At 44.9% G+C, this 20,034-nt stretch overlaps 1 protein-coding gene across 5 annotated transcripts in view; it reads left to right on the top strand.

The window, feature by feature from the left end:
- CCDC17 (coiled-coil domain containing 17) overlaps positions 1-20,034 on the top strand; it is a 432,057-nt gene that overhangs the window by 28,780 nt on the left and 383,243 nt on the right. For all 5 annotated transcript variants that reach the window (XM_033915898.1, XM_033915896.1, XM_033915895.1 and 2 more), the window contains one exon: positions 17,549-17,689. In XM_033915898.1, coding sequence (XP_033771789.1) covers positions 17,549-17,689 — 141 coding nt within the window. The remainder of the gene's footprint in view (positions 1-17,548; positions 17,690-20,034) is intronic.

Raw genomic sequence — 20,034 nt, 5'->3', positions numbered from 1 at the left:
CGGTCCGCGAAGGATTCGGTCCCTGCCGCAACGAAAGGCCAGCGTCAGCTGACTTGCAACTTCCTGTTGCAGTCGCTATGCCGGGACTCCTGCCTTCCACCGCGTTTGAATCCTGCCTTGTCTCCGCATCTTCAGACCAGCAGCGGCAGCTCTGTGTGCTTTTAACTTCAGCACAGAGCTGCCCCTAAGCAGTAGTTTAGCGCGGTTTCATGAGGCAGCCTCGGGGCCTTTGCTAAGCCGGCCCACACCGCATCATCGAAGCGGGCCGGCCTAGCAAAGGCCCCGAGGCTGCCTCATGAAACCGCGCTAAACTACTGCTTAGGGGCAGCTCTGTGCCGAAGTTAAAAGTACACAGAGCTGCCGCTCTTTGGTCTGGACTCTTGGGTCGCTGAAGGAAGGCAAAGAGCAGCTTCCTGGAGGTCTCCCTTCCTCTCGCCTTTGCAGGTCCATTTTTTTTTTTTTCCTTTAAACGGCAACGGGCCCCAGCATCGACATCAATCAAGTAAGTTCCACTGTTCCTTGAAAGCGGTTCTGCTCGGCCAAAGCTTCCCCTCTGACATGAGCCACCCTCAGGGGAAAGAAAGTGACCCGCAAAGGTAAGGGGAAGGGGGGCAGATAATGGAAGTTGGGGGGGGGAAGAGAGAGAAGGAGCAGATGATGGAATGGAGGAGATTAGAGAGAGAAGGGGACAGATGATGGAAGTGAGAAGAAGGGAGAGAGAGCAGAAGGATCTCTAAAGTTGAAAGGGGATAGATCCATACAAATGTAAGGAAGTTCTGTGGTAGAAAGCTGGAACGCTCTTCCAGAGGCTGTTATAGGGGAAAACACCCTCCAAGGATTCAAGACAAAGTTAGACAAGTTCCTGCTGAACAAGAACGTGCGCTGGTAGGGCTAGTCTCAGTTAAGGTGCTGGTCTTAGACCAGAGGGCCGCCGCGTGAGCGGACTGCTGGTCATGATGGACCTCTGGTCTGACCCAGCAGTGGCAATTCTTATGTTCTTAGGGCAGACACTGGCTGGAAGAGAGTGAAAAGGCAATGAAAGCAGAAACCAGAGACGACAAAAGGTCGAAAAAAATAATTTTATTTCTATCTTGTGATTCAAATATATCAGATTTGAAATATGTATCTTGCTAGACATAACTGGGGAGTGCAAAGCCCAGGCAGTGCTTCTTTAGCTTCCAGCTGGTTTAGGGCTCTCTCTGACCAGGGGGCAGTTGCCCTAGTTCCACTCCCATAACACAATTCCTGTCATGTGTGAATGACTGGTATTCTGTTACATGATATTTGTGTAGCATTCTGTAATAATTTGGCTTATTCAGTTTTCTTGATAGTAGAGGGGATATATGTGAAGGGGAGGGGAGACAGGAGTTTTGTTGATCTTTGCCTTGTATTATTTGTATTTATAAAATGACAATTGTATAGAATATTGTTTCTTTTTATACTTTTAATAAAATATGTTCAATATAAAATCATAACTATTTGAGGCTTGTGCGGTTGGGATCAGATGGTTTGTGGGACCGACTTCGCGGGGACAGGGCGGCGATGGTTTTTAAAAAAAAATTTCAGTCTTAGTAGTTTGCCGGTCCACAAAATAATTATTTTATTTCTGCCGGTCCATAGGTGTAAAAAGGTTGAAGAACACTGTTCTAGACCAGTGTTTTTCAACCACTGTTAGTGTGCCGCGAGATGTTGCCTGGTGTGCCGTACGGTCAGGGCCGCCATCAGGGCAGTACCACCAGTCTAGGGAGAGGGGCGGTCCGCCCCACGTGGACAGGAGAGAGCTGGACGGGGGACACGCGGAGTTCAATACATCTCGAGCCGCGAGGATCGTCTTCTGTTCCTGCCTGCCCTGCAGCTAACATATAGCCGATCGCAAGCGTTCCCCCATGTCAGCGCTGACGTCGGAGGGAGGGCTTAAGCAAAGCCTGCCCTCCGACGTCGGAGAATACTTCCGTTCGGCTATTTGTGCGCGGCAGGGCAGGCAGGAAGCAGAAGACAAGCCTCGCGGCTTGAGCTTCGTTTTGCTGAGAAAGTTGCAAAGATGGGCTGGGAGGCAAACACGGAACACAAAAGGGGGGAGGGAGTGCGTTTTGGACACAAGGCATGAACTTGGGAGAGAGGAAGGGAGGGAAAGAGATGCTGAGGTGGGGGAGGGAATGGGTTTTTGGACACAGAAGGCATGGACTTGGGAGAGAGGAAGGGAGGGAAAGAGATGCTGAGGTGGGGGAGGGAATGCGTTTTTGGACACAGAAGAAATGGACTTGGGAGAGAGAAAGGGAGGGAAAGAGATGCTGAGGTGGGGGAGGGAATGCGTTTTTGGATACAGAAGAAATGGACTTGGGAGAGAGGAAGGGAGGGAAAGAGATGCTGAGGTGGGGGAGGGAATGAGTGTTTGGACACAGAAGGCATGGACTTTGGAGAGAGGAAGGGAGGGAAAGAGATGGTTGTGTACACGGGGAATAGAAGAAAGGAGAATTTTTGGTCATAGGGAGGGAGTGAGGTACAGATAGTGGCATACCAGGGTGGGGGGGGCGGTCTGCCCCACCCCGGGTTTACGTCCCAAGGGGGTGCACAGCTGGCCACCCTCCATTGTTGTCCCTAGGCCGGCAAACTGCGGCTCTTTAGCCACTTGAGTGCCACCGCCGCCAACGGTGGTGTTGGCGGTGGCAGCATTATAAAATACTTTCTTTGTGTTTATTTGATTCCTATTCAAGAGAATTACTTTATATATAGTCAATATAGGCACAGAGTTAAATTTTTTAACATTTTCTAATGGTTGTGTGCCTCGTGATTTTTTTCATGAAACAAGTGTGCCTTTGCCCAAAAAAGGTTGAAAAACACTGTTCTAGACGACGTTCTTCATCTACATCATCTTTGGATTGGTACTGGCATAGTAGAAGTCCTTCCCGTCATACTTCACACTCTAAGAAACAGCCTTCTCTGTCATATAGTCCCCTGGTGCACCAGATATTGCTACTGACCTATCTTACCATTCTGACACTGACAATGAGCCTACTTTATCAGCTTCAGAATCCTATGGAATTCCTTCAGATCCATCTCCTCTGCCTCCCAGGCAAAGATCTCCTCTGAAGGGGCTCTTTCACCAAATTCATCAGAAATATGAGAAAAGACTTGCCTGTTAAGTTAGTCTTACCTTGAGCCTAGAGCAGAGCTCTTAAAGGCTTTGAATTTTGATAAGCTTCCTAAAGAACTTTTTAAGTTACCTCTACATAATCTACTTAAAGAAGCTCTTTTTAAGAACTGGGAGATTTCTCTTTCCACTACTATAGCCCCAAGGAAAATTGACTTTCTTTATAGAATTCAATCTTGTCCTGGATTTGATAAAACGCAATGATTACATCAGTCATAAGAACATAAGAATAGCCTTACTGGATCAGACCAATGGTCCATCAAGCCCAGTAGCCTGTTCTCAAGGTGGCCAATCCAGGTCACTAATACCTGGCCAAAACCCAAGGAGTAACAATATTCCATGCTACCGATACAAGGCAAGCAGTGCCTTCCCCTGTATCTTTCTCAATAACAGTCTAAGGACTTTTTCTCCAGGAAATTGTCCAAACCCTTCTTAAAACCAGCTACACTATCCACTCTTACCACATCCTCTGGCAATGCGTTCCAGAGCTTAACTATACTCGGTGAATAAAATTTCCTCCAATTGTTTTTAAAAAAAGTATTTCCCTGTAACTTCATCGAGTGTCCCCTAGTCTTTGTAATTTTTGACAGAGTGAAAAATCGATCCACTTGTACCCGTTCTACTCCACTCAGGATTTTGAAGACTTCAATCATATCTCCCCTTAGCCGTCTCTTTTCCAAGATGAAGAGCCCTAACTGTTTGCCTTTCCTCATATGAGAGGAGTTCCATCCCCTTTACCATCTTGGTCGCTCTTCTTTGAACCTTTTCTAGCGCCACTAGTTCTTTCTTGAGATAAGGAGACCAGAATTGAACGCAGTACTCCAGATGAGGTCGCACCATAAAGCGATATAGAGGCATAACATTCTTAATCTTGTTAACCATCCCTTTTTTAATAATTCCTAGCATCCTATTTGCTTTTTTGGCGCCGCCGCACATTGGGTGGAACATTTCATCATATTGTCTACAATGATACCCAGATCCTTTTCTTAGGCGCTAATCCCCAAGGTGGATCCTAGCATCTGGTAATTGTGATTCAGGTTATTCTTCCCAATGTGCATCATTTTTCATTTGTCCACATTAAATTTCATCTGCCACTTGGACGCCCAGTCTTCCAATTTCCTAAGGTCATTTTTCACAATCTGCGTGCATTTTAACAGTTTAGTGTCATCTGCAAATTTAATCACCTCACTTGTCATTCCAGTTTCCAGATCATTTATAAATAAATTAAATAGCACAGGTCTCAGTACACACCCCTGCGGCACTCCACTGTTAACTCTCCTCCATTGAGAAAAATAACCATTTAACCCTATTCTCTGTTTTCTATCTGATAACCAATTCCTAATCCATAACTGAACTTTGCCACCTATCCCATGACACTTTAATTTTCTCAGGAGTCGTTCGTGAGGAACTTTATCAAAAGCTTTCTGAAAATCTAGATGCACTATATCAACCAGCTCACCTTTATCCACATGTTTATTCACACCTTTAAAGAAGTCAAGCAAATTTGTGAGGCTAGATCTCCCTCGGCTGAACCCAATTTGACTCCATCTCATTAAATCATGTTAGAAACATAGAAACATAGAAAAAAGCAGCAGAAAAGGGCTATAGCCCACCAAGTCTGCCCATTCCAAGTATCCCCTCCCCTGAATTTACTCCCTTAAAGATCCCACGTGAGATCCCACGTGAGTATCCCTATTACAAAAAATGCGAATGAACCACCCAATTCCCCATCTAACTATAGACCGATCGCCAGTATCCCCTTATTCACCAAAATTGCGGAGGGGCTGGTAAAGGCGGAACTCTCTGCATACCTTGATAAATTTAACATACTCAGCGACTTTCAATCAGGCTTTCGTACTGACCACAGCACGGAAACCATCTTAGCTTCCCTTCTCGACCACCTACACACGCTCTTCAGTCAGGGCTCAAGTGCCTTAATCATACAACTTGACCTGAGCAGCGCTTTTGACCTGGTAGACCACACCATTCTCCTTGAATGCCTGGCTCACATCGGCATCTCAGACCAGGTCCTTAACTGGTTTCAGGGGTTCCTAAGAAATAGATCCTACAAAGTATGCAAGAACAACTCTTTCTCTTACAGCTGGGACAACACCTGCGGGGTCCCGCAGGGCTCCCCCTTATCCCCCACCCTATTCAACATCTACCTGGCCTCCCTAGGCAACCTTCTTCATAACCTCAAGCTCAAATTCTTCATTTATGCAGACGACATCACAATATCCATCCCACTCACCAACTTTTCACATGAAATACTCGACCACACTACAAACATTCTCAACCAGATCGAACTCTGGATGCTAGCATTCAGACTGAAACTAAACCCCGATAAATCTAAATTCTTCCTAGCCACCCCCAACGACAAAATCAAAGAAACTACAATTCAACTGAAAGGAATGACCTTCCCACTCGAACCAACCTTAAAAATCCTGGGAGTCACGCTGGACAAAAATCTTTCTTTAGAAAATCACACCGACCTCGTCATCAGGAAAAGCTTCTCTGCACTTTGGAAACTTCGCACTATAAAAAAATACTTCAATGACACTTCCTTCCGCCTTCTTGTACAATCCTCTATCCTCAGCATTCTAGATTATTGCAACATCATATACCTTAACGCCACGAAGAAAACAACCAGAAGACTAAAAATAATCCAGAATACCGCCGTGCGCCTCATCTTTGGCCTAAAGAAATGGGAACATGTCACCCCATTCTACCACCAACTCCACTGGCTGCCTTTCGAGTCTAGAGTCCTTTACAAATTCGCATGCTTCTGTTACAGGGCGGTAAATGGTTCCTCACCAAGTTACATCAACCCTCACTTCAACCTCTACCGCACCAACAAGATATCCCGTCGTATTCAGCTGTTCGCCTTCCCCTCACCCAAACTTTGTCACTTCAAAAGATTCCTTGATAGAACTTTCGCCTTCCAAGCTGCCAAGCTGAACCCATGGCTAGCACAAATGATACTAGAGGCCCCCACTTACCTCGGTTTCAGAAAATCACTTAAAACTTACCTATTCCGCAAACAAGACCCAAACTGTTCCCCCCCCTGACAATATCTCCCCAATCTGGCCCCCTTATGAAGCCTTCCCCCCTTTTTTCCCCTCTTTTTTCCCCTCTTTCCGCATCCCCTGTCTAGTTCAAATAAAGCTGATAAATAATTGAAACTCTGTTATTCTGTAATTCAAATAACAAATCTGTAATTCTGACAAATAATTGTAATTCTGCCTGTCTAAGCAGACCCTAATGTAACTCAATGTAAACCGCCTTGAACTCGCATGGGTATGGCGGTATATAAAAATAAACTATTATTATTATTATATTATTATTATCCCATTTTCTCTTAAAATCCGTCACGCTGCTGGCCTTTATCACCTGGAGTGGGAGTCTGTTCCAATGATCCACTACTCTTTCGGTGAAGTCTACAATTTTATTTTTTATAATCGTTTCTACCATTTTATCCAGCACTTTACCGGTCTGTAATTTTCCCTAATCTCCCCTGGAGCCCTTTTAAAAATTGGTGTAACATTGGCCACCCTCCAATCTTCAGGTACTACAGACTATTTTAGCAACAGGTTACAGATCACTAACAGCAGGTCAGCAATTTCATTTTTGTGTTCTTTTAATATCCTGGGATGTATACCATCCCGATTTATCACTTTTTAACTTGTCTGAATCCATTCTTTTAAAATTCTCTAGCTCCAGAGTTTATGCATTGCACCACCTGGTCATGAAGGTTGTACCATGGACAAGTTTTGATATCCGTCTGTATCAAAACTGTGTTAACGAATAGAGTTCTAAACTACAGCTGTTCGTGACATTCCACCTGAAACATCTTAAGAAGTTAGCTGATTTAAAGCAGTACATTCCATCAGACCAACTATAGGACTTTAAAGATACCATTCACAGTTTATTTAAAACATAGTAGTTCATGACATGATCGATATTTGATGCTTTTTACATATCATCCAGAGCATCAGCAATGTCTATTGCCGTGAGACACTTGGCATGACTAAGAGTCTCTGATATGGACATTAATGTTCAGGATTACTTGACAAACATCTCTTGTCTCGGGGAAGAACTCTTTGGAGACAAGGTTGAGGATGCCACTCAGATTCGTGTGATTCTAAATGGGTAGTTTATGTCATCATCTGCCCGTGCGGTTTGTGCTATGTGGGACGGACCAGCAGAAGTGTTAGGGTCAGACTGCAAGAACATAGAAGCCGGATCCGTACTGAATCTCAGTCTGCCCCTTTGGTACCCCACTGTGCTGATTTTGGTCACTGTTTTACTGACCTATCTTGGTTCGTGCTTGAGCAAGTCCCTTGGGACTTTAGGGGGGATCGACAGGCTCATCTGAATCTCAGGGAACAATATTGGATTTTTCAATTACAATCTGTTCAGCCGAATGGCCTTAACGAAAGTGTGGAATGGAATACCATTGTCTAATAGGGTTCTTGGCTTCCTTTAGATAATGGATTTTGGTTACAGGGTATGGTGTGCTTGTGTGCGTGTGGGTGTGTGTGGGGGAGGAACTTTTCTGATTGTGGTGTCTCTATTGGTGGGTGTTCTTTGTTCCCTCCCTCTTTCTTTCTCTGTTCCTTTTTGTAGTTATGATTGTGTTGAGTGCTGGCACAGCATGATTGGTTGGTTCGTGCATGATGTCACCTGCAGATCTGTTTTAGCTGGTGTCCTCTCCCTCCCGGGCACCCCGCCCTCCAGCCGTCCTCTTTGCTCGTGTTCTGTTGGAGGCCAGGTTCCTGAAGAAGGGCTCCTCCCGAAACCAGCGCGGTTGAACCTTTCCTCCTGGCGCGGTTTTTCCGTCGGTGTGACAGTTTTGGATAAGTATTGTTTATTTTTGGATATGTTCTTCATTTTTTGGTATGGTTTTTGATTTTGTTGTGATTTTGTGCGTGCTTTTTGAGGGGGTTTGGCTGGCAGGGTTTGTGTGGGGGTCGCTCAGGTTGTTTGTGTTGTGTTGAGTTTTATTTACTCACTTTGATTGTTGATTGCTTTGATTCTTGCACACACAGGGCGCTCGATGATGGTGTGTGGGTGGAGGCTTATTGCCTTGACCCAGAAGTGAAGTGTCGGAGCTGCGCTCCTATCACTGAGGGTTCACACTGAGAGCGCCCCACAACATTATACAGTGTGACATGCTTTTTTGACATGTCACACTGTATTTGGCTTATAAGTTGTGAGACAAGTTTGGCACTGTGAGCTTCCCCCACGCAGACCTTGATGTGACTTGGTTGCCTTCCTTGTTTTTTCTACTCAGACTCATGCTGCATGAACAGAGTTGGACCACTCTCACTGGCTCCAAAGCTAAGCCACAATCATCATCTCATCAGTCTACTTCATATGCCTATAAGAGGCATTATCCTACCACTTCAGCTTCTTCCAAGCCACCACTGCAGATGAGGCAGAAGCAACTAAAGCCTCAGAAATCTCAAACTTTAGCTCTTCAAAAACCAGCCCTGTCTTTTTAACCTGCTTATGGAGAACATAGCCAACATTCCCCCATCTCAACCTCTTCTGCAACCCATCGGAGGTTGAAATCTGTTATATTACTATCATTGGACTCTCATCACCTCAGGCAACTGGGTGCTCAAAATCATTCGAGATGGTTACTTTTTCCATTTTACCACCAAGCCTCCAGACAACCCTCCAAGAGAGTCCTCTTTCATGTCACAGCAGACATACCTTCTTCTTCAGGAAATCGATACTCAATTAAATGCCATAGAAATAGTACCCTTTTCCCAGAAAAATCAGGGGTTCTACTCCAGGTATTTCCTAATTCCAAAAAAGGTGGAAGGTCTTTGTCCCATTCTCAACTTCTAAGCCCTCAACAAATATCTAGTCAAAAGTTTTGCATACTATCCTTGGGGACCCTATACCCCCTTCTAGAATGAAACATATTCACCCCAAACACAGAAAGTTCCTATGGTTTCGGATAGCTCAACAACACTTCCCACACACAGTCCTGCCATTTGGCCTTGCTTCCTCTCCAAGAGTGTTCACAAAGTGCCTGGTGGTGGTCGCAGTCACTTTAAGGTCTCACGGCTTGCAAGTTTTCCCGTATCTGGACGATTGGTTGATCAAAGCTCCATCACATCAAGCAGTTCATTCGGCAACTCGGCTAACAATAACTTTCCTTCAACTTCTAGGGTTCGAAGTCAATTTCCCAAAGTCTCACCTTCAACCCTTTCAGACATTAGAGTTCATAGGAGCCCTGCTAAATACTATTCTTCTATGGACGTTCCTTCCTCAGCAGAGACAATACACCTTACTTCATCTTTGCAATAAAGTGTCCACTCTCCAAAGCATCTCACTAAGACAAATGATGCGTGTTATGGGTCACATGGCATCAACTGTCCATGTCATCCCCTTCACTCTACTTCACCTAAGGACAACTCAGTGGACCTTGGCATCACAATGGTCTCAGGCCATGGATCCCTTGTCCCAACGGATCACAGTCACCTCACCACTTCATCATCTACTCATCTTAAGTATCTCACTTGGAAAGTGGTCTTTTTGATCTCTATCACTTCTGCTCGTCGAGTGAGTGAAATTCAAGCATTGGTTTGTGACCCACCTTTTACAGTATTTCATCATGATAGTGGTTCTTCATACTCATCAGAAATTTCTTCCCAAAGTAGTTATGGAATTCTACCTGAATCAATCCATTGTGCTTCCAGTATTTTTTCCAAAGCCTCATTCCCATCCTGGAGAAACTGTTCTTCACACATTGGACTGTAAGTGCGCCTTGGCTTACTACATTCAAAGGACTCAGCCACACAGGGCTTCACCTCAACTGTTCGTGTCCTTTGACCCTAACAGATTGGGCCTGCCTGTAAGTAAGAGAACTATTTCTTCACGGTTAGTGGCCTATGCTCAGGCTGGGCTGAAGCACACAAAAGTCCAAGCAATGGCAGCGTCAGTAGCTTTCTTACGTTCCACTCCCATTGATGATATTTGCAAAGCAGCTACTTGGTCCTCAATTCATACATTTACATCTCACTACTGTCAGTTGAGATGGTTGTTTCAGCCAAGCAGTATTACAGAATTAATTTTCATCTTAATGGACAACTCTCCTTCCATCCCATTTCAGTAAGCTACAGAGTCCCATACGTGAGAATATGCTGCATGCTTGTCTTAGGATAAAGCACAGTTACTTACCGTAACAGATGTTATCCCAGGACAAGCAGGCAGGTATTCTCACATATGAGTGACGTCATTGACGAAGCCCAGATGCAAGACGCCTCACAAGTAAACTTGGTTGAAGAAACTCGAAGTTTTGAGTCACCCGCACTGCGCATGCGCGAATGCCTTCCCGCCCAGCAGAGGGTGTGTCTCCTCAGTTTTCTGCGGAGCCGAGAAGACCGTCTTTGACTCTCTGCGTTTAACTTCGTTCCTTTGTGCCTTCTCTCAACCGCAGTTTGTGTTTTTTTCCTCATGAAACGCTGTTTTTATTTTATTTCTTTTATTTTTAGTAAAAAAAAAAAAAAATTTTTCATCTTCCGCTTGTTTTCCGGGACAGGCCGCTCGGCCGCAGCTCGAGGGCTTCGATCTTGCGTTGGCTATTTTTCTTTCTATGTCCCGGCCTGCCACGAGCTTCAAAAGGTGTAGCAAGTGTCAGCACGCGATCTCTCTTACGGACCCTCGCGGACGCTGCCTCAAGTGCCTTGGGCCGAAACATCATCCTAGGTCGTGCCTGCCTTGCCAAACACTTCAGCCTCGTGCTTTCATGTGTCGTATTTTGGTGGACAAGCTCTTCGAGATGGAGTCTTCTACTGATCCCTCGACTTTGAAGGCGTCTTCGGCCTTGACTCCTACCGAGGCTCCTGCGCCTACTGCTGCCACTTCGAGCCTCATCAGATCTTCGTCGTTTGCAGCGGCTCTTACTTCGACGTCATCTGCTGTATCTTCCCCTGTTTCCTCAGGTCAGATAGCTCAGCAGTCGGTTCCGCCGGTGGTGATTAAAGTGTCTAAGACTCCCAGGTCGAAGCACACTCGCACTACCTCGAAGGAACCTCCAGCCAAAGCAGGTAGTCTGGTTTCAGACGCAGATCCATCCTTGCCGGCTTCTTTCCAGACCATGTTAGAGAAGCAGTTTATTCAGTTCTTTACTAACATGGGACCCAAACTGCTTCCTCTTATCCAACCTGGGCATTCAGCAGACTCCCGCGAGGTCGAGCCGCTTCCTTTGCCCCAGTCTGACCTTACACACTCTTTGCAGGGAGCAGAGTCTCTGCGCGCGTCTGGTCTGGCGTCCAAGCACGTAAAGCAAGGAGCAGATTCTTTGCGAGTGCCTCGACGGGAATCCTCACACTCTATACAAGAGCAGAGTCTTAGGGTGTGCATCGAGGTTCCTCCACCAAGCCTCTGGAGTTTCGATCTACAGCCTCTAGTCCTATTCATCTGATGGCATCGGCCGCTCTCATCTCCGAGGCGAAGTCTCCTCGATCCTCGAGATCTGGTTCTAGACACAGTTCTCACCGACGGTCGAGGCCTTCCTCGAGGCATCATTCCAGGCATAGTTCTTCTTCTCAAGACAGACCATCTTCCTCTAAGCCTTGATCTACTCCAACCTCGACCAGACCACTGACGCCTCGTTCGAGGTCTCCGATGCCAGACCTCAAGGATATTCCGGTTTCGATTGCCTCGTCCAAGTCACCAGGTTCCTTTGATGCCGAAGCTTCATCTTCGACTCAGGCTGCCTCAACGTCCTCGAGTCCTTCTCGAGGCAAAGCATTGGCAGACCAGCTATCTTTCTCGTTTTTCCTTCATCAGATGGCTGTGGACTTGAATCTTCAATTAGATACTGACTCTAAGGAGTATCTAGAAGTCATGCATCTTCCTCAACCTCTGGCAGAGTCTCTTAAGCTTCCACTTCATAAGCTTTTGAATCAGACTTTTGGTCGATGCATGGAAACATCTTTTTCCATACCAGCTGTTCCAGGCAAATTGGACTCTAGGTATAAAACTGTGCATTGCAAAGGATTTGACAACACTCAGTTATCTCATCAATCCCTCCTTGTCGAGTCCTCCTTAAAGAGGTCCCATCCTTCCAAGGTTTATGCCACCGTTCCTCCTGGAAGGGAAGGGAAAACCATGGACAAATTCGGAAGTCGCATCTATCAAAATGCTATGATGTCCTCTTAAAGTCCTCAATTATAATTTTCAATTCATCACTTATTTTGAATTTCTTATTTATTTATTGCCGAAGTTCTTGCATTATCTGGATACTCAAATGCACTTTGAATTTCAAGAGGTTATTGCTTCTTTGTCTCAACTCCAGTTGCATCTTATGATGCATTCGAGTTGTCTGCTCGAGCAGCTGCTTGCTCTGTGGCTATGCATCGTCTTGCCTGGCTTTGTACCATCGATATGGACCTAATCTTCAAGACCGCTTAGCTAACATTCCTTGTGAGGGCGATGACCTCTTTGATGAATCTATCGAGGCAGCCACCAAAAAATTGTCTGACCATGAGAAATCTTTTGCTTCAATTGTCAGACCTAAGCCAAAGCCAGCTCCTGCCAAGCCTGCACGCCCTGCTCTTATCTACCAATGGCGTTATGCTCCAAAGCTGGCTCCATACACTCGCCCTCCTCTTAAGAAACAGCAACCTCAGAAGCAGCAAAAACCCCAACCTTCTGCTGCACCTAAGGCTTCTCAGCCTTTTTGACGGTTTAAAACAGAGCATAACCTCCACCATTCTGACTCGGTCTCATTTTCCCCCTATAGGAGGTCGTCTCCATCATTTATACGACCGATGGAAGTTAATTACCTCCGACCTCTGGGTGCTTACCATCCTCAGAGAAGGATACTCTTCATTTCACTCAGGTTCCACCAGAGCTTCCTACAAGAAAGTATCCTTCCAATCCATCCCAGACCGCCTTTCTTCTTCAGGAAGCTCAAGCTCTGCTTCGTCTCCATGCCATCGAACCAGTTCCCCTGGAGCTGCAAAACAGGGGGTTTTACTCCCGTTACTTCCTTGTTCTGAAGAAGATGGGCGATCTGCAACCCATTTTGGATCTCAGGGCTCTCATCAAATTTCTAGTCAAAGAAAAGTTTCGAATGTTGTCCCTGGCATCCCTTTATCCCCTTCTCGAGCAGAACAACTGGTTATGCTCTCTGGATCTCAAGGAGGCCTACACTCATATTCCCATTCATCCGGCCTTCCGTCAGTACCTCAGATTTTGGGTGGGGAATCTGCATTATCAATACAGAGTTCTACCTTTCGGCCTGGCCTCATCTCCCAGAGTGTTCACCAAGTGCCTGGTAGTGGTAGCAGCAGCTCTAAGGAATCATGGTCTTCAGGTGTTTCCCTACCTTGACGATTGGCTTATCAAGGATTCCACGTCTCAAGGGGTTATTGTAGTGATCCAACAGACTACCTGGTTCCCACAAAGTTTGGGATTCGAGATCAATTTTCCCAAATCTCAGCTTCAACCCTCACAGACTCTACAATTCATTGGAGCTGTTCTGGACACTGTCCAACTCAGAGCATTCCTTCCACAGCAACGTCTGAAAGCTCTACTTCAACTCTGTCATACAGTGTCTTTCCGATTTTCCATCTCAGCGAGACACATGATGGTACTCCTAGGTCACATGGCCTCCACAGTACACGTGACTCCTTTTGCCAGACTTCACCTCAGAATTCCTCAGTGGACCCTGGCATCTCAATGGACGCAGGTTTGCGATCCTCTTTCTCGACAGATCATAGTCACTCCTTTGAAGCAGTCTCTCCATTGGTGGATGCTCTCTTCCAATCTTTCCAGAGGCTTGCTTTTTCAAACGCCCCCTGATCAGAAGGTCCTCATGACAGACTTTTTGACCTACGCTTGGGGCGCTCATCTCGATGGTCTCCGTACTCAAGGCCTCTGGACCAGTACAGATTGTCAGTGTCATATCAATCAGTTGGAACTCAGAGCAATCCTCAAAGCTCTCCATGCTTTTCAACATCTGCTTCACAACACAGTAGTCCTCATTCGGACGTACAACCAAGTCGCCATGTATTATGTCAACAAACAGGTCAGGACAGGATCTGCCTCCCTTTGTCAAGAAGCTCTGGAGGTTTGGGACTGGGCAATCCGCCACAACACCTTCCTCAAAGCTGTCTACATTCAAGGGGCAAAAAATTGCTTAACGGACAACTTGAGTCGTCTTCTGCAACCTCTTGAATGGACACTCCATTCCTCGCCTCTTCATCACATTTTTTCACAGTGGGGAACGCCTCAGATAGACCTCTTTGAAGCTCCCCACAACTACAAACTGCCTTAGTTCTGCTCCAGGATATACTCTCCTCACCGCCTCGAGGCAGATGCTTTTCTTCTGGAATGGACGAATCTCTTCCTCTACGCATTCCCTCCATTGCCTCTCATTCTCAAGACTCTGGTCAAGTTGAAGAACGATCATGCCACCACGATTATAATCGCTCCTTGGTGGCCGAGACAACCCTGGTACTCCCTTCTACTTCAACTCAGCAGCAGGGAGCCATACCTTCTACCAGTTTTTCCTTCCCTGCTTACACAGAGTCAAGGATCTCTGCTTCATCCCAACTTGCAGTCTCTACACCTGACAGCCTGGTACCTCTCAATATAACCCCTCTTCAGTTTTCTCAATCTGTAAGAGACATTTTAAAGGCTTCTAGAAAGCTTACCACTAGACAGTGCTATCACCAAAAATGGACCAAATTTTCTACATGGTGTTTTTCTCATCATAAGGAGCCTCAGCATTATTCCTTATCTTCTGTTTTGGACTATCTTTTGCACTTATCCAATTCTGGTCTCAAATCTACATCTATCTGAGTCCATCTCAGTGCAATTGCGGCTTTCCATCAGCCTATTGAAAGGAAACCCCTCTGCTCATCCGGTGGTTTCCAGATTCATGAAAGGACTTTTCAATGTCAAACCTCCTCTCAAACCGCCTCCTGTGGTTTGGGACCTCAATGTTGTCTTTACTCAACTCACGAAGCCTCGATTTGAACCAATTGATAAGGCTCATCTGAAGTATCTCACTTGGAAAGTGGTGTTTCTCATAGCCCTCACTTCTGCTCGACGAATCGGTGAGCTGCAAGCTTTGGTTACTGACCCACCATTCACTGTGTTCCATCATGACAAAGTGGTTCTTCTTCCTCCCTAAAATGGTCTCGGAATTTCATCTCAACCAATCCATCGTTCTTCCAGTGTTTTTTCCAAAGCCTCATTCTCATCCTGGAGAATCAGCTCTTCATACTGTGGACTGTAAACATGCTTTGGTCTTCTAGTTGGAACACACCAAACCACACAGAACTGCTCCTCAACTTTTTGTTTCCTTCGATCCAAATAAGTTGGGACATCCTATTTCTAAGCGTACCATCTCCAATTGGATGGCGGCTTGTATCTCATTCTGCTATGCCCAGGCTGGATTACCCCTTCACAGTAAAATCACAGCCCATAAAGTCAGAGCAATGTCAGCTTCAGTAGCTTTCCTCAGATCTACACCCATTGAGGAAATTTGTAAGGCTGCTACTTGGTCCTTGGTTCTACCTTCACTTCTCACTATTGTCTGGATACTTTCTCCAGACGGGATGGACAGTTTGGCCAAACTGTATTACAAAATTTATTCTCCTAAATTGCCAACACTCCCACCATCCCATTCTGGTTAGCTTGGAGGTCACCCATATGTGAGAATAGGCTGCCTGCTTGTCCTGGGATAAAGCACAGTTACTTACCGTAACAGGTGTTATCCAGGGACAACAGGCAGCTATTCTCACAACCCACCCACCTGCCCTGGTTGGCTTCTCTGCTAGCTATCTGAACTGAGGAGACGCGCCTTGTGCTGGGCGGGAAGGCACTCGCGCATGCGCGGTGCGGGCGACTCGAAACTTCGAGTTTCTTCAAGCAAGTCTGCTTGTGAGGCGTCTGCATCCGGGCTCCGTCTATGATGTCACCCATATGTGAGAATAGCTGCCTCCTGTCCCTGGATAACACCTGTTACGGTAAGTAACTGTGCTTTATCCAAGGACATCAGGCAGATATTTTCACATCCCTTCCCATACTAGGCTCCGTAGATGACATCACTCACATTTAAGAATATCTGCCTGCTGTCCCTAGATATCACCTGTTACAGTAAGTAACTGCTTTTCTGGGTCTGTCTGAGACACAACTTTGTAGGCTTCAAGTTGTACTAAAGTAGCAGTAAAGATTGTTACTCAGATCATGTGACACTGTATTTAATAAAATCTCATTAGTTGCCTATTAAAGTGAGGATAGAGTTTAAATTTTTAACTCTAGATTTTAAAATGATATATGGGTTGGCGCCAGGATATTTGGGTCATTGTGTGTGAGTCTGTGTTCCTAGGATTAGTGATACCTGGGCCATCGCTTCAATTGCAAAACACTAGATGGAGAACCATTAGAGGCCAAGGTCCTGCCTTATGGAATTCATTGCATTGAGGATTATTGTGTCCTACAAAAATTGAAAATGTGGCTTTTTTGTAAATATCTGTTAAGTACGTGATTTTAGAGATGTTTTATAAATATACTTCAGATCAAATAAAACAAATGATCTTTGAAAGACATGGGAATTCCCTGCCTGCTGTTAAGTCATAAGATCTTAAATGAGTAAGAAATGAAACTAGCTGAATGACACCTGCAGTTTCTGAGCTTGTTAATAGCGGAGTCACACTGTCGCATTCTGCCATGTCTATCGCCTAGTACTAAGAGTCCTCATATTATAATTGCTAAGCTTCACCACTCCTCCCAACCCTCCTTACAAAAGCATACACATTTTACCACAATAATATTAATGCACAAGTATTTGTCCTAAATTAATGTTATATAATACATATGAAACTAAATTCAATGACATATAGAATAACACAGTGATAACTGCAATGCTAAAGCAGTTAAGCTTCAAAGGCATTTGTTCAGATATGAGTGCTTTAGATACTGAAATGGTCTATACCAGTGGTCCCCAACCCTGTCCTGTCTCCAACATCAGTCCAATCGGGTTTTCAGGATAGCCCTAATGAATATGCATGGAGCAGATTTGCATGCTTATCACTTCCATTATATGCAAATCTCTCTCATCCATATTCATTAGGGCTAGCCTGAAAACCCGATTGGCCTAGTGGTCTACCAGGACAGGGTTGGGGACCACTGGTCTATACAACATTATGCCCCCAACATTAGACCTAAAAAGCAGTGGCTATTTATTGATGTAATTAGAAAACCATCTGTCTGGGGTGATAAGGGAATGGCTGCCGGGGGCCTCGTCCAGCACTATTATTTCTGTATAGCACCAGCAGGTAGCTGAATCAGGAACTTTTGACTTTCCTCAATTTGCTTTTGTTCTGTGTTACTCTTTATTTTGTCTTTTCTATCCTGTGCTAGCGGAGCAATGAGAAGCTGAATATTCGTCATCTGAGGGCCCGTGAGGACGTGCTTCGTGAGCGGGAGAAGAGTTTCCTGCTGGGATATGAGCCATGGACAAGCATGGGAGACAGCGTGGCTCTGAAGAGACTGACAGACGAGGTACAGTCACAGTTATGCTTTCCATTCAAGATCTATCATTGTGGAACACTCTGCCTTTGGAAGTTAGATACCTGCCTGGGGTCTTGCAGTTTTCAAAAAGTTTGAAAACAGTTTTGTTTGAACCTGTTAATCAGCAGTATTTATAGCATCTCTATGATGTAATCTGTTTTATTTTATGATAATGATCTGTTATTACTGAGATTATGGGGCCAAAAATATGGCCCAAAAATGGGGGCCTCGGTTTATATTTGTGCCTCCTTTTGATTGTGCTTTTTTCCTCCCCTCCCCACCCAATGACCAATGCTTCTATTTTCCACCCCACACCATGCCACCCTCGATGTCCGGCACCACTATCATCCACCCCCCTCCGATGACTGGCACTGTTGTCTCCCCCCCACTTGATGATCAGTACTCCTATCCTCCACCACCTGCTCCCACCGCCCCAGACTGACATTGCACTTAAAGTTCTGGGACTCAGGAAGCCAACACTTTGTGCTGGTTAAAGCCTGCATGTGCTTAAGACTTGACGGCTCCCGCCCTCTCCAGGATTCTCGAAGGGAGTCCAACAAACTTTGAGCAAGCACAGATGCTCAAGGCCCTTCACCAGCACAGAGCATCAGTGTTGGCTTTCTTAGTCCCGGAACTGTAAGTGCAATGTCGGTCTGGGCCAGGGGGGAGCGGGTAGTGAAGGACAAAAGTGCCTAAGCCACTGTTCTTTGATTCTCCAGTGCTGCCATGGCCTCCTCTGTACTGTTCTTTTGCCACGATCCACCCACCCACCCACCTCCCTGTTTCTGTTTGGGTGGACTGCAGCAAAGAAACAGTGTACAGGAGGCACGGGCAGCGCAAGAGAATTGCTCCCACGTTGGCGACCTCCTTGTAGTTTTCATAGTGAGGGGTGCTTTGGAACTGGATGGGGAGAACATTTGGTAGAACTGGGGAGGAGGGAGAGAGAAAGGAAGGAGAAGGTGGCACATGGAAATGGAAGAGAGGAAAGAGATGATGCACATGAATGGAGGGAAGTGGGAGGGAAGAGATGGGGCACATGGATGGAGGAGAGAGGAAGAGCTGGAAAGATAGATTTGAGATGGAGGCAGAAAAATGGAAGAAAACTGAATATGAAAATCAGTGCCAAAGATGGATGTAGTGGAAGAGGTGAAGAAGGAGAGGAAAGAAACAGCAAATGCATAAGGAGGCCTAGGAAAAAGAGTTAAGAGCACAGAGGGAAACAAGATGAACAGAAAAATAAAATCACCAGATAACAATAGGAAAAATGTTTTTATTTCCAATTTAGTGATTGAAATAGGTCATGAAAATTTACATCTGTTGCTTTTATATTTTGGGCTGAAAGAAATGCATTTCTTTCTATTTCTTTTGTGTGGTACTGTGTGCAGTTTGGCATATTAGGAAGATATTAGTTGGCTCTACTTCAGCTTTTTTACTCGAAACAGCCTCAACTGAAAAATTAGTGATTACTTATGGCTTTACTTGCGACACTCACATACCCAAACTTCTAATCTCGGTTTATATTCGGATCAGTTTATATTAGAGTATATATGGCAGGGGTGCCCACACTTTCTTGGCTTGCGAGCTACTTTTAAAATGACCAAGTCAAAATGATCTACTAACAATAAAATTTAAAAAAACACAAAGTACACTGTACGCAGAGAAAATATTAATTACCATTCATATTTGGGGGATTTTCAAAGAGGTCAAGGGAGATGACTTTAAAATATGCAATGTCACCTCAGTAACAACTATATAAAAATAAACAAATATACCCCTTCCCCTTTTACTAAATCGTGATAGCAGTTTTTAGCATAGGGAGCTGCGCTGAATGCTCCACGCTGCTCCCGATGCTCATAGGCTCCCTGCGTTAAAAACTGCTATCGCAATTTAGTAAAAGGGGGCCATAGTGCAAAATATAGACAGCAGATATAAATTTGAACACATTTTGATCACTAAATTAAAAATAAAATCATTTTACTATCTTTGGTGATTTCTTTTTTTTTTATTATTATTTTCAACTTAAATTTCAAATATTACACTTGTACAGAAAGCAAGAATAGAATAGATATCAAATACAATACTAATATAATTCCTAAGTTAACAATTACACTATTTATACTCAAGTCCACAAATTAAGATCCAAGAATTAAAGAAAATTGGCGAAATTATAAGGAAAAACAGTAATAATATTAAGAAACTGAGAGCTATATCAATGAGATGGGGTCACAATATCCAAATTATAGGGCTCAAAGATTATTAACATTCAGACGAGACATAGCCACGAAATTTGTCAATTGTGATGGTTCAAAAAACACATATGTAAGAGTACGGTAATA

This window comes from Geotrypetes seraphini, chromosome 12, assembly GCF_902459505.1.
Source record: "Geotrypetes seraphini chromosome 12, aGeoSer1.1, whole genome shotgun sequence".
Taxonomy (NCBI): domain Eukaryota; kingdom Metazoa; phylum Chordata; class Amphibia; order Gymnophiona; family Dermophiidae; genus Geotrypetes; species Geotrypetes seraphini.
The sequence above is the reverse complement of the archived record's forward strand: the minus strand, read 5'-3'. Positions and strand labels throughout refer to the sequence as shown.